A 13,477-nucleotide genomic window follows, 5' to 3' on the forward strand; every position below is an offset into this window, starting at 1 on the left:
CAAGAGGACTAAAATAAAGAATCGCTATTCAGATGCGGGCAGCCACAGTGCAATTTTTTATTACTTTTTTTTTTTTTTTTTTTTTTAGTGTCTTTTTAAGAGCATCTAAGCACACACACATAAAAAGCTAGAAGGCATGCATTCCGGAGTTATTCCTATGCATATCCCTGCAATAATTTTCCGCTTTCCTTCGATAAAATTGCCAAATAATAATGAATCATTTCATAAATAATGGGTTTAGAAGCTTATCAGGGCAGGCGGGCCACTGCTGGGGTTTTATCTCTCTCGGCCACATTGCAGTAGTGTTCCGCTCTCCATACTAAATAGGAAACTGGACGTGATGTGGAATTAGAGCCTACCCAGCTGAAGCCACCCAACACTTACTACAAATATAGCCGCGATGCGTAGGCCACAAAATGGCTCCACTCACTTTTCCCAATGAAAAGCAAATGGTGAGTAAAGAGGAATCGGCTCTGCACAAGTCTGGGCGCTGGGGGCGGCGGGATGTGGTTTTGGGGGGCTTCGAAGGGCAGCGAGGGAGCTTTTGGGGGCTTCTGCCCCACATGAGAGACCAGAAAAAACACACAATCTTTTCCGCGGTTGGGTTTTAATCTTTTTTATTCTTTGATGCGGGGTGGGTGAGGAGGAGAATACACTTTCCCCTTTGAAATTGCGGGGTGCGGCACCCCCGCGGCGCCGGGACCCCGCGGCTGCGGCAGCGTGGGACGGGCTGGGGGGCGCTGGGGGCGAAGAGCCCCCGGGCCCGGCTCCCCCAGCCCTCCCCAGGGATACACACCGGGACACGGCCCGGCCCACGGCCAGAACCCGAGCGCTTCTCCCCGAGACCGGGGTCCAGCATATCCCGCTCCCTCCCGCCCTTTCGTTTTGGGGCGATTTCCCTACAAAGGGCCGGCGGGAGAGGTGCGCTTTTGGGTTGGAAATTTCCTGCCGATCGGCTGCTGGAAAACAAAAGGATTTTGCGAAGCAGAAACCAGCGGGCGCGGATTTAATGTCCCCCCCCTCCATTTTTTCTAAACGAAACTACCTCAATTTAAGGCAAAATTCTGCTGATATCTTTGCGGTGTTGCGTATTTCGTTTTTTAACAAATGCGGGGACAGACGCCATCAGGATTATTCCTTTTTTTTTACGAAGGGGAAAACCTAATTTTTCGTGATTTCGTTGGCGGGGTGAGCCGGCCTCACCTTCCTGTGGCTGGGCGGCGGGGAGCGGGCTCGCTCCTCCGCCGGCCCGGTGCCGGCTCTCGCGGTTCCTCGGCCGGTAACCGGCCCCTTGAGGAATTTAATTTGCCCCTTTAGGAATTAAATTTTCCAGCCGGACGTGGGAGAAACGCCGCCGCCGCCGTCGCCGCTTCGTGCGAGCCCATCGGGAGAAAAACAACCCCGTGTCCGGCCCCGTCTGTGATTTCCTCCCGGGAAGACCGGGCTTGCAATGTGTCCAAAAAACCGCCCAATTCGCCCCAAATATAGGGCGCTTTTTTCACGCCTTTTTTTTTTTTTTTTCTCTGTTTATTTTTGTTTTTCCACGCCAGGCCATGGCCGTCGCTCGTTGTGGCCCCGTGTGCGAGGCGGCGGCTCCCGGCGGCGGCGGGGGGGGGACCCGGGGGTGGCCGCTGTCCCCTCTCACAGGGCCTCCCCGGGGTGCTGTCCCCTCCTTCCCTCTCCCCTGCACCTTTCTCCCTCCGCTGATCTCTGGCAATCCGGACCCACGAGATCCACCCTCTCCTTTCTTTTTTTTTTTCTCCCCCCCTTCTCTTCCTCCCAGGATTTAGCAGTTTTATCCCGATGCGGGTGTCCTTCCTCTCTGTAAAGTCGTAAGTACCTTGAGGTGGGAGGAGTAAATTCAGCCTGACACTGAGAGCGCTTTTGTTGAAACAGGAGAGACTTGCGGTGTCCCTACTTAAATATGACACATGTGAGTAATCTCTTCCTATACAATATCGGAATAGGCAATTAGATTTTTCTTTCTAGAGGGCTGGCGGGAAAGTGGCCGGAGGGATGGCAGAGAACTTGTGCTTTAGGTTGGGAGGTTGTAATTTTTTTTATTTTCCAGAGAGATAGTGATATATGGCAAAAAAAAAAAAACAATTGGTTTTTTGTTTTGGTTGTGTTTGGTTTTGGTTTTTTTGGTTGTTTTTTTTTTTTTTTTCCTCGCAATCAGTTTAACAGAAACGGAATAAAAATAACCCGAGGCAAAGGAGTGAGAAGGATGGGTGGCAGCTTCTCCGTGAAGCTCCTTATTTATGTAGAAAATAATAATCAATCAACCAAAACAACAACAACAAAAAAAAAAAGAAATCCAAAACGAAAGAGGGCATAAGTGGGAGATAAAGCATAGAAATAATCGCGATATCTGCCCGGGCGCGAGGTGCCCTGTCGCGACAGCATTTGTTCTGCGGGAGAAGGGGGACAATGCTGTGCGTGCGGCCGCGGCCGGGCCCCTTCCTCCTTCCTGCGGTAGGGAATGCGCGGGGGGATTGACTCTGTTAGGGGCTGGGTTAACCCCCTCTCCCCCAAAAAGTGTATTTCGATAGTTTATAAATAACAATAAAAAATAGCCATGGGCGGAGAAGGGGCCGCCCGTGGAGCTAAGGCCGCTACAGCAGGCCGGGCGGTGACTGGGCTGGCTCCGCAGGGCAGCGAGCGCCGCCGAAACGGGGATGGGGGACCCCAAAATGGGGAGAAATACCCCCAGAAAAGCGGGGCTGTGTGCTGGCCCTCCGCCGTAATTTGGCCGCACACTTTAACCCGCACAATTTAACCCGCACCCTCGGCGGCGCTGCGGGCGCTGCCCGAGCCCCCTCGCTGCCCATCGGTGCCGCTGTGAATCCCCGCGGGGCACCGGGAGCCGGGCGGGGGCTCCGGCCCGTCCCCATCGTGCAGGACCGGGGCGCTGCCAGACGTCAAAGCGCCGCTCCGCCAGCCTCCGTGACGTCACGGTAGGGCCGGGGCGCCCCGTGACGTCACGGCACGGCACGGCTCGGCGGGGTGGACGGACAGACCGCCCCCCCTCCCGCCAGCAAACTCTGAATGATTTGGGGTGATCAGGAGCTCCCCCGTTTCTCCCCGGCGAGGCGTGAGCCCCGCCGCGGCCCCCCCGTCGGGCGGTGCCCGTGGAGGGGCAGAGCCCCGCCGTGCTCGCCGAGCGGGGCCGGCCCTGAGCGCTGCCTCTCTCCGCAGGACGATGGACAGGCCGCCCGCGCCGCCGCCCCCCAGTGACCCCCGCGATGCCCGCCCCGCCCGGCGGCACGACTCGGAAGCGGAGACCACGAGCGAGCCCGAGAGCAGCCGCGGGGGCATGGAGGCGCCGGCAGACCCCCAGCTGCTGCTCAACGGGGCGGCCAAGGAGGCGGGCCGGCCCTCCCCCGGGCCCCCCGCCGCCCCTGTGCCCGTCATCGAGCTGGTGCGCAGGGGGGGCTCCCTTGACATAAAAAGCCGTGAGGCGGCGGGGGAGGCGATGCAGAGAGCGCCGGGAGCCGAGCCGTGCCGCGCCGCCGAGGCCGCCTGCGAGGCCCGCATGGTGCAGCTGAGCCCCCCCGCGCTCCCGCTGCAGCCCCCCGGCAGGGCCATGCTCTACAACCTGGGCCAGCCGCTGGCCACCATCAACAGGTCCGTGTGTCCCCTGTCCCATCCCCATCCCGGAGCGGTGTCCCAGGGGTGCCCGCGCGGTGTTGGGGCGGCGGGGGGCGCGGGGCGGAGATGCGGGGGCAGAAGCAGCAGCATCCCTTCCTCTGCGCGGGGCTCGTCGCTAAAATCATCGCGGGTTTGCACGCAAACTTTGCAAAGAGAGAAAGGGGAAAGGCGGGGGGAAAGTCAAAAAAGAAACGAAAAATTCGTTCCTTGAAGGAATTGGTAAAGTCCTGGGTAGAGCGAAGGGGTCCGTCAATAAGCGGACGAGAACCGGTTTAGCTCTTCCGAGCTCCCCGGGCTCTCTCTGTTCTCCGACGAGTCCCGCGAGTTTGTGAAGGGGAAGCAGAGGCTCTGGCAGGGGCTGAGCCACCCCGGGGGTGTGCGGGGACGGACCCCGCCTCGCCTCCCGGGGAAAGCTGCGGTCGGGGGGCCGTGCGTGCACGAAGTCGCGGGGATGGGGGGATTCCGCCCAAAGCCGCAAGCCTGGACTCCCCACACCGCTCACATCCCCCCGCCCGCGCAGGGCTGCCGTCTCTCGCTGCGTGTCCCCGGCTGGCTGCGTGTGGTGTCACCGCACGACCCCGGGCTCGGCTTCGTGAGCCGCGATCTCGCCCCGAGGTCACGGAGCAGCTCCGCTTCCCGCCGACCCTGGGGCAGCCCCCATCACGGGCCGGGCCGGGGGGATGTCGGTGTGTCCTCATGGCCTGTCCGCCTTTCTTTGCAGCGGGTTTTTCGGCGAACCGGACTCCTTCTCCATGTACGGCAGCAACCGGGTGAAGCGGAGACCCTCTCCGTACGAGATGGAGATCACCGACGGTGAGAGAATTTCGCCCCTACGCCGCATTTTGGGGGGAAGGGGTGTCTCTATCTGCCATGGGGGGCAAGTTCCTGCACAATGCCACACTCTGGAACTAAACCCCCAAATAATAAAAGGACTAAAGCCCCAAAGCGTAAAACGCGAGTAGGATGCCCAGGGAGGCAGCGGGGGCTCTCCGGTAAGCGGAGCCCGCAGCGGTCCCCAGCAGCGTGTTGGGCGAGTTTGCCTTCACCCAGCATCCAGCGATGCCTGTGGCTAATTACATCCCTATTCTGCGAATTGCTTAGAGATTAAATCCGAAAGAAGACAATAAATGCGTGTCTTTGTTGAGGCGCGGATCAGGGCCATTGCCATTGCAGTGAGATGTTGCGTCTGTAAAACCCTTCCAGCCAGGAGGCGTTCGCCCTGCAGAGCACAGCCTCGGGCAGAAAGGATCACCTGCCTTTAGACCAACACCCAGGCATCCTACTCGCGTTTTAGGGTTTGCCTGCTCCTGGCAGCAGGTTTGGGGTGTGCAAGGGGATCTCTGCCCGCGGGCTGCTGCTCAAGCAAAGGGACACTTGCAAGAACGATTTGCACGTGGAAGGCCGGCCTGTTTATCTCGGCAGTTAATAGCCCGTACACACGAGATTCGCTGAAATGCGTTTTATCTTTAGCGATTGGAAACACTGTATTTCAATTGCAGGACAATTAATTTTCCTCCTTTCCAGCTAGCTGTCCCTTCCCTTCTTCCCGGCTAATCTAAGATCAAATCATAACCTGCATCAGTCTAAAATAATGCATCCCGAAATGACAGGCTCAGGGTATTATCTGCATTAATCAGAATCCTCTCCCCTCCCGGTCCTTTCAGACGCAGCCCCGTGGGACAGGGGATGTTACAGCCCCGGCACAAGAAGGGCTTTTTGTCTGAGTTTTAGCATTTATGGGGAAAGGTCCATCAAATCTCGGCGTCTGACTAAAGCTTTGCACTTGCTATTAAATTAGGTATTAAGGATTACAGAAATACTTGGTTGTAACCAAGTTTTTGAACTCGTGTTTTGATGCTGGTGTGCAGAAATGGCCCAATCCTGCAGGTTCTGGTTCATGTGAATTTCCAAGATTGGACTCAACAATTTTTGAGGGGGAAAAGGGTATCAGATTATGTTGTGTAAACAGGAACGATTTGTAGGGATGTACATCCCATGCTGAAGCACCTGTGTGGTCTGGAGGCACTTTGCTCATTGCTCTGATGGGCACCTGCTGGGTGACATCCAGGAGCATCACTCTCGAGGGTCCTCAGCCCTTGGGGGCTGCAGAAGGGCAGGAAAGTCTTGCCAGACACTTTGTGTTTGTGGTTTTTTCTGGGAGAGAATAAGTGGTGGGGTTTTTGCAGTAGTTCTTTTATCTATTTTATGGAAATTTTGTTCCATTTAATATCTTTAAAAATTACTAGAAGTGAAGATAAAAATGCAAAAATGTATCTATAAAAAGTATATCCTGGAACTTGGGGAGATCATATTTTTATTAATTTCCCTCATATTTCTAATTTTAAAAAAGCATCAGTCGATCCATTAGAACAAAATCCAGGCAAAAATTCTCATCTGATTGCTTGAATTAATTATGAGGCAAGTTTTTTTTTTTATGAGAAGTAGATTTTCTATTATAACACAGCTATGGGGCATTTTAATTTCCTCCACTGCTTGACATGTTTTGGCCAAAGCCTGATCTCTTTCTAAAAGATATGTTTAATTCAGTTGGGGCAGAAATCAAGAATTTGAGTGGTGTCAGAATTTGTTTTATATATACTAAATCTTGATTTGGGTGTCTCTGGATGAAAATGAACAGGTGTTTTTTTGTTTTTCTTTCGGATTTCTCACCGATTTATTAATAGATGCATTTTAGTAATCAACTTCCAGTGAACAGAAATATTTGAAGACTGAAAGTCTCTTGAGGATATTTTTTAATGAGCAGTATCCAAGGTGTGGTTATTTCTTACATCCTTATGGGAGTAAATAGCTTTTGAGCTCCATCTCTCTCTGGATTCAAGACCAGTTGCTTTGTCTTGTCTGGAAGGAGCAGTAAAGTGTTAAAAAGATCATATTATTTTAGTAGGATGTAGCACATCCTTCACTGCTTAATTAGCAGTGCTGCTGAGGTCCCTTTGGTCCCTGTCACCTTCCCCACAGTCCTGTGGCACAGCAGGCTGCACCCATCAGGGACAAGAAACCTTCCTTTTGCATGAGTTCTTGTACCTTAATTCATACAGAGGGCATTAGGGGCTGTTTGGGGGTGAATATTGCCTTTACTAAAGCATCACACTGCAATCCTAGAGGTCAGAGAGGTGTTTGCCATTTCTACCTCCCCCAGCTTTTCCCAGGGGCCGTTTGTGGCTTTAGGGGACTCCCAGCTCTGAGCACACCGTGAGGAGGAGTGAGCTGTGAGGCTGCTCACACACTGGAGAGGCTGGCAGCTTTAGCTGGCTGCTTGGGAATGTGTCCCCATGCAAACCCTGCAGTGCAGGGAGTTCTGAGGGCTGTGCTGGGCTGCAGGGACTCAGCTTCCCCCAAAGGGAGGAAAGTGTGATGGCATCTGATGGTATCTGATCAGCTGGAATAAGGGATTCCCCTTCTGTTGTGCAGGGTGGGATTTGCTGAGCTACAGCCTGACCAGGATACTCATAAAGAGTCACACCTGTTTGGTTCCTGTGCCACAAGGCAGCCAAGAGTTTTGCTAGAAAAGAATAAAGGTGTTTAAATGTGCCCTGGAGGGCTGGTTCGGCTGTGTGATGTCAGAACTGTGGCTTGAACTGCTCACCAAGGCCAGGGACTTGTTCCTGCCAGGAGGGAGAAGCTAGGCAGGTGTCACAGAGTGGGGAATGCAGGGGAGAGGTGGGGGGAATGGGAATTGCACAGTCCTTTGGGGTAAATCTCACCAGTGTGTTTCCTGCAAGGCTTTGCTTCCCACTCTGTGATGATTTTCATTGTATGTGATGCTTCCTATCCCATGGGAGTTTCTGCCCTGGTCATTCTTCCAGATTTTCATGAGATTGATGTGACCTTCCATTGTTGATGTCTCCTGGAGGAGATGATGGGAAGGATGTAATAAGAGAAGCATCTTGTGGTAGTGTTCCCTCATGCGAGCTGGTTTCCATGGACCCAAGGACCTGCAATCCTGATTTACAGCACTGCTGCTCCTGCAGAACAGTGCTTTTCAGCAGATGTGCTTTTGGGTCTCTTCTAGCACAGAGACAAAGCTTTTCTCATGTACACCAGGAGTCGCCCTGATGTGCTGAAAGGAGAATTGGTGTGCTTTGTGCCTTCATCCTGTGCAGCATCCCCTCTCAGAAACATGGCTGTAAAATTTCAAGGTGTAATTGGAGGTCACGTGTAATTAGGTCAAACAGACACCTCCAGCAATTTGGGGCCCTTTCTCCAATTAGTGTCAGAGGCAGTTTGTGCCCTGTGGCAGTGAGGAGGAGAGAGAGCAGGCAGCCCTCAGGTCAGCTGTGAAGCTGCTCCAAACAGTGATCACCCTTCCAGCAGGACACTGCCTTCACTTCTTGGGTCAGTATGGGTCAGTGTGGTCACTTCCTACCTGTTCTCATTCCTATGGGACAAATCCCATCACCCCACCTCATTCAGAGGGCTGCTGGCAACCCTCTGGTCTCTCTCAGCATGGAAGACCTCTGGATTTCAGAGTTGTCAAAGCCTCTGCTCAAGCTGATTTCCTCCTGTCCCAACAATGTGTCCTTTAGACAATTTTTGGGCTAGAAAATCAAGCCATCTAGTGAGATTAACTTTTAATAGGACCATGTTTGCTGAGTTACCCTTGTTGATGAGTTGAGATTCCCCAAAATTAGAGCACCCTTCTGCACACATATCATGGCCTAAGCCTTCTTCCTTGGAGAGGTAAATTTCGATATCTGAGGGGACATCCAAAGAGATGCAACTCCATTTTTCTCTTCCATTGGATTGAACAGAAGTTATGGCTTTCTCTGCTCACGGGGTCAGCTTCCACTTAGCTGGAAACTCTTGTTTCACTGCCTTGCTGATTAAACCTCACTAAAATTAGTCAGTTAGTTAATTTGCAAAGCAGTGACCTATTCAGCAAGGTAACACCTGCCCTGTTAAGCCCAGCTCCTAATTCTGCGTGGTTGGAATTGCAGGCCCTCACACGAAGGTGGTTCGTCGCATCTTCACCAACAGCCGGGAGAGATGGAGGCAGCAGAACGTCAACGGGGCCTTCGCAGAGCTGCGCAAGCTCATCCCCACCCACCCGCCCGACAAAAAGCTCAGCAAGAACGAGATCCTGCGCCTGGCTATGAAATACATCAACTTCCTGGCCAAGCTGCTCAACGACCAGGAGGAAGAAGGAAACCAAAGGGGCAAGGTGAACAAAGACTCGGGGATAGTCCAGGAAGACCTCCTGCAGGACATGTTGTCTCCCAACTCCAGCTGTGGCAGCTCTCTGGACGGGGCGGCGAGCCCGGACAGCTTCACGGAAGAGCACGAGGCGCTGGACTCGAAGCACACGGGCAGCCTGCACCACGCCATCCTCCCCGTAGAAGGCAGCGCGCAGCGGTGATGACCCCCACGCTGCTCCCCAAGAGCCACGGGGGAGAGGCCAGGCCTGTGCAGCTGCTGGAACTTGTGCCTGTGGGGTTTTGCGACTCTGCCTTTCCCTGGGAGCTCGCTCTGCCCAGCCTGGTGCACTCACCAGACCAACCCAGATGAACGTTCGGGGTTTAGGTACGCGACCGTACGGAGGAGAAAAGCGTCGAGGTCATCTTCGTTGTACAGAACTGCTCGGGATGGGACTCTGAGGAGGGGAAGGAGACGTGGCTGTGCCTCTCCAGCATTTAGAGGGTTCCCAGACCGCTTGGTGACCGTCTCTTTTCAAACAGCCATCTGGGTGAGACATGGAGCTCCTCTTCCTCTGCCCGCGGAGGCCGCCGGCGCTTTCCAGCTCCACGTGGTGCTGGAAACTGCTGCATCACGCCAGTGCTGCAGACTCCTCCAGCCTGAGCACATCCAGCTGGTCTGAGCAGGAGCTTGGCCACATATTCCTGTTGTCTGAGAGCTTTTGACTGTATCTTTTTAAAGAGGTGAAAAAATACCCTCAGCAAAAGAACTATTAAAAGGATTTAGACTATTTCTTTTTCTCTCCTATTTTCTTTCTTTCTTTTTTTTTTTTCCCTTCCCTTTCTTCCTTTGTCTTCTATCTGATTTTGGATTGTTTGGGCTTGTTGTATTTATGATGTGGGATTACTTCCGTTTAACACTGTCATGCAGTATCCACTGAATGAAAAGGTACATAGGTATTTTCTGCCACCCTCCCAGTCCCTGATCCTTCCGCTGGTAACACTCAGCAGGTGAATTTCAAGCCTGTTGTGGTCTCCTAGGTTTTTTCCAGTGCTTTCTGTGGGGCCAGAGCTTCTCTCGTGAAAGATAAATTTCAGAGTTGGTAAAGGAAGAAAATATTTGCTAGTGAAGTATCTCTTTGGACTGGGGGATTTTTAAATTCAAAAAAGGAAAAAAAAGAGCAAAATGAGTCAATGTATCAACAGTGTGCGTGTACATAAGGTTATAAAAAGGTTTTTTGATGGTATGCTTTGAATTTTTTGGTTTTATTTTGTGAAATGGTGGTTCAGCTGTGCCAATGCCCGCAGTGTGGACAATAGTGCTGGATTTATTCTGGTCTTAGGAAGGTCCTCACCTGTCACAGCTGCTGGGAGTCTACAGCCTCTCTGAATCGTGGGGGAAGCAGTAAAACAGTGGTGGGATTAGCCTGCACTCCCGAGTGCTCAAATTGCTGCAAAGCTGATTTCTGTGACTGAGCTGATCCCCTGACCCTGCTGCCCCCCAGGAGGATGTTTGGGAAGCAGGAGAGCAGGGGAGCAGGAGGCTGCTGCTGCTGCAGTGGGAGCTGAGAGCCACACTGTGCCACCACTGCTGCATCGGGCCCACCTCTCACCAGCCCATCTCCTGAGCCTGATGGAGGAATTGCCCCAAACCCATCCTGAACCTCTGCACACACGTCAGGGCACAGAAATCTCCACCATGATACAGCAGAAAAAAACCCCAAACCCACACACAAACCCCCTTTGGAAGGGAATAAATCTCTCTGAGTGGGGACACCTTCCACCACGCTCGTGCCTTCCCAAGGATGCTGAGGTACAAGGGAACACAGGGAATTTGAGTGGGTGTCTGCAAGCCCATCCAGGCTTAATTCAGAGCCCTGTCATTTCCATCCCTGCTTGGTTTTGATGCCTCTTTGTAAATAATAGGTAAGAGTCTGGCATGTGGCTTGGCGTGTTAGGCAGAATTAGTTGCCTGGGAAGGGATCCTGGTCCATGCAAGGATTTCCAGCATAGCCCCCAAATTTTTGGAAAGCATCAATCTCCCCCATCTTAAACTGTGGAAAAGGAGGAAAATTCTTGGGTCTGGGTTGCCTGTGCAGGGGTTTTTACTAGAGGAGGGGCCCAGGGAAGGTGCTGGGGGTGAGGAGGCAATGCTGAGGGAGAGGTTTGGACTGGTACTGGTGCCAGGGCTAGGAGAAACAAGCAGGGGGGCTGCCGGGGACCCTCGGGGTGGGGAGGGGAGTAGGGGGGTGCTGTCACACAGGTAAAGCTGTTCCTGGTTCCCAAATAACCCTGGGTGAGGTATGTGGGGGTTTTACACCCTTGTCATTAACCTGACGCAAGAAAACAAAATAATTCGCTGATACCCAGAAATCCCTCATTCCACACAAACCCATTACTTCCTGTCTGTGCTTTTTGGGGAGCTGCACAGTTGGGGAAATGGTACAACCTTGTCAGCACCCCCAAACAGCCCCAGACACCATGCAGGGAGTGCTGCAGGTCCCCCGGGGCATGTACAGTTGTACTTTAGTTGTGATTTGAATGGTACATTTCCTCTGCCCACCTCTCCTCCTGCCTGCTTCACCTCTCGCTGCGTGGCCCATCACCCCCATTCCTGTCGGCAGCAGCGCCCTGGGGCAATGTCGTACCGTGTGAGTGAATTCCTGCCTTACGGATTTTGGTTTTTTCAGCCCCACCCCTTTCTCTGCCACCCTCCCTTTGGATTTCTGCATTTTTTCTGCAGAAATGAAGTAACCAGACCTGGTACCCCGAGTCTCAACCCACTGTGGACGTGCTATTTAGAAAACACATTTGTTGTAATGTGTGTGTATATATAAATATATATATATAATGAATATATCAAGAATATTTCTAAATAAAGTTTTACAAAGCAGCCTCCACTTGCTGTCTGCCTCTGTCCCACCTCCCAGCTCGAATCCATCATCCCTGAATGCCGTGGGGTGAAGATGTCGGGCTGGTGCATTCCCAGCCAGCCAAAGACATAAACGGGCAGCAAAAAACGTTGCAGAAGGATCTGCTGATTTTTTTTTTTTTTTTTTTTTTTTTTACTGGCTTGACTCACACGGTCCAGCCTGGGCGGGGGAAGAGCGCTCAGGGCCGGCAGGAAGGAAGGCGGGCGATGAAGCAATGCCCGCGGCAGGGAGCGTTACCAGCCACCCCCTCCTCAGCCCGGCTGTCACTTGCAGGTCCCCCAAAGGCTCCCGTGGCCTTTTCCCTTCTTCTGGCCAGGCTGGCTGTGCAAGGAAGGGGCTGCTGGGGGCCACGCTACTTCCCCTTGCACCAGGGCAGGCATTCGGCCATGGTTTAACAGGCAGTAATTCCTCTTTTTTTTTTAAGAAAGAAATTATCACAGCCACATGCACAAGTGCTTTCAAAAATATACAGCCCTAATTAGGGAGTGTTTACAGGCTAAGCAGTTCATTGAACATGTGTGTGTTTTAAAATATATATAGAGAGAGAGATACATATATATATAGATGCATTTATATATATATGCATGTATGTATGTGTGTTTTAAAATATATGTATGTATATATATAGATACATATATATATCTATCTGTATATATATATATCTTATACAGATATATGATATATATATATATCATATATATTTTTGTATATATATATATATATATGTATACAGCACCATGCTGCTGATGGTGGCTGACACCATACTGAGCACAGAGCAGATGAGCAGGAATGGTGCCACAAGTATTTTCTTGTCTCTAATTTCTATGAATTACAGATTGTTGCCTTTTTAAACAAACCCTTTAAAGCATCCCTTGCTTTCTTAAAGCCTCCCCACAAAAGTTTCACTGCTAGCCCCATCTCCCCATTAGCCTGGGAGCCAATGCTTGCTTTTAAGGTTTCCAGGTGAACTTTCCCCCAGGTGGAAGAGGGGAGCCCTGCCCAGAGCCCCGGAGGAGGGAGGTGGGGGTGTCCCCTCACAGCCAGGCTGAGCAGAGCCCTGGAGCCGGGGCTGGGCTGGTTCCATGCCAGGCTCTGGGAAAAGGCGTGGGGCAGGTGTGGGCAGTGTGTGGCTGCTGGGTGTTTATCTGGGGCTGGGAGATCATGGCTCTACATCTGGTTTAACCCCTGTCTCCTGTTCTGCTGCCAGCCCAGCAGGAGCTGATAGCTCACCCACCAGTTATCTCGGCCTCCCACCTCCTGTCCTTCTCCCTCCCTCCTTCCATTGCCTGGACAATTCTCCTTTCACCTCCTCCTTCTGCTTTTTTGCTTTCTTCAAGTAAAATACCCTGATGGCCACAAGTATTTTGCAACCAGCAAAGGAAAAAGCATCCTTAAGGGAAAAAAACCCCTGCAGGGTGAAGGCTTCAAACAACTCTGTGCACATTTATCGGTTCTATAACCTATGGAAAGGGCTGAGAGGCTTCCAGTGCCACCTGCTCCGTGGTGAGATGGTCAGTGTGCATCACTCCTGATTGACCTTGGTGGTGGGGACACCCTGGGTGCTGTTCTGCTGGGACAGGCTCCAGGGTTGTGTCCTCAGCTGGTGGCTTTGTGCTGGCCATGCTGGAAGAAGCATCTTTCTTCCATCACCTTTTTCTCCTGAGCATCTGGACCTTGGTGCTGCTCGGCCACCAGAATGCAAATGTCATAGAAGGCAGCAGACATTCACTTGCCTTTGTG

At 52.3% G+C, this 13,477-nt stretch overlaps 1 protein-coding gene across 6 annotated transcripts; it reads left to right on the plus strand.

Moving 5' to 3' along the window:
• The first annotated feature begins 329 nt into the window (after positions 1-329).
• Positions 330-11,691, plus strand: TAL1 (TAL bHLH transcription factor 1, erythroid differentiation factor). 6 transcript variants are annotated; one of them, XM_030953866.1, is made up of 5 exons: positions 330-452; positions 1,784-1,832; positions 3,199-3,627; positions 4,373-4,464; positions 8,610-11,691. In XM_030953866.1, exons 2-5 carry the CDS (start codon positions 1,804-1,806, stop codon positions 9,026-9,028), a joined length of 969 nt encoding a protein of 322 aa, XP_030809726.1. In that variant the 5' UTR covers positions 330-452; positions 1,784-1,803; the 3' UTR covers positions 9,029-11,691. The 6 variants fall into 6 exon arrangements, with proteins under 6 accessions (XP_030809726.1, XP_030809729.1, XP_030809728.1 ...); XM_030953869.1 differs by having other exon boundaries at positions 333-452; positions 1,784-1,933; XM_030953865.1 differs by having other exon boundaries at positions 404-452; positions 1,318-1,832.
• The last annotated feature ends 1,786 nt before the right edge of the window (positions 11,692-13,477 follow it).

This window comes from Camarhynchus parvulus, chromosome 8 (genome assembly GCF_901933205.1).
Source record: "Camarhynchus parvulus chromosome 8, STF_HiC, whole genome shotgun sequence".
NCBI lineage: Eukaryota > Metazoa > Chordata > Aves > Passeriformes > Thraupidae > Camarhynchus > Camarhynchus parvulus.

Excerpts from the sequence above, each read along its gene's own strand:
- TAL1 (XM_030953866.1), top strand. The coding sequence starts at position 1,804 with ATGCGGGTGTCCTTCCTCTCTGTAAAGTC. Across the intron at positions 1,833-3,198 it reads TCCTTCCTCTCTGTAAAGTC|GACGATGGACAGGCCGCCCG; the intron begins GTAAGTACCTTG and ends CTCTCTCCGCAG. Across the intron at positions 4,465-8,609 it reads CGAGATGGAGATCACCGACG|GCCCTCACACGAAGGTGGTT; the intron begins GTGAGAGAATTT and ends TTGGAATTGCAG.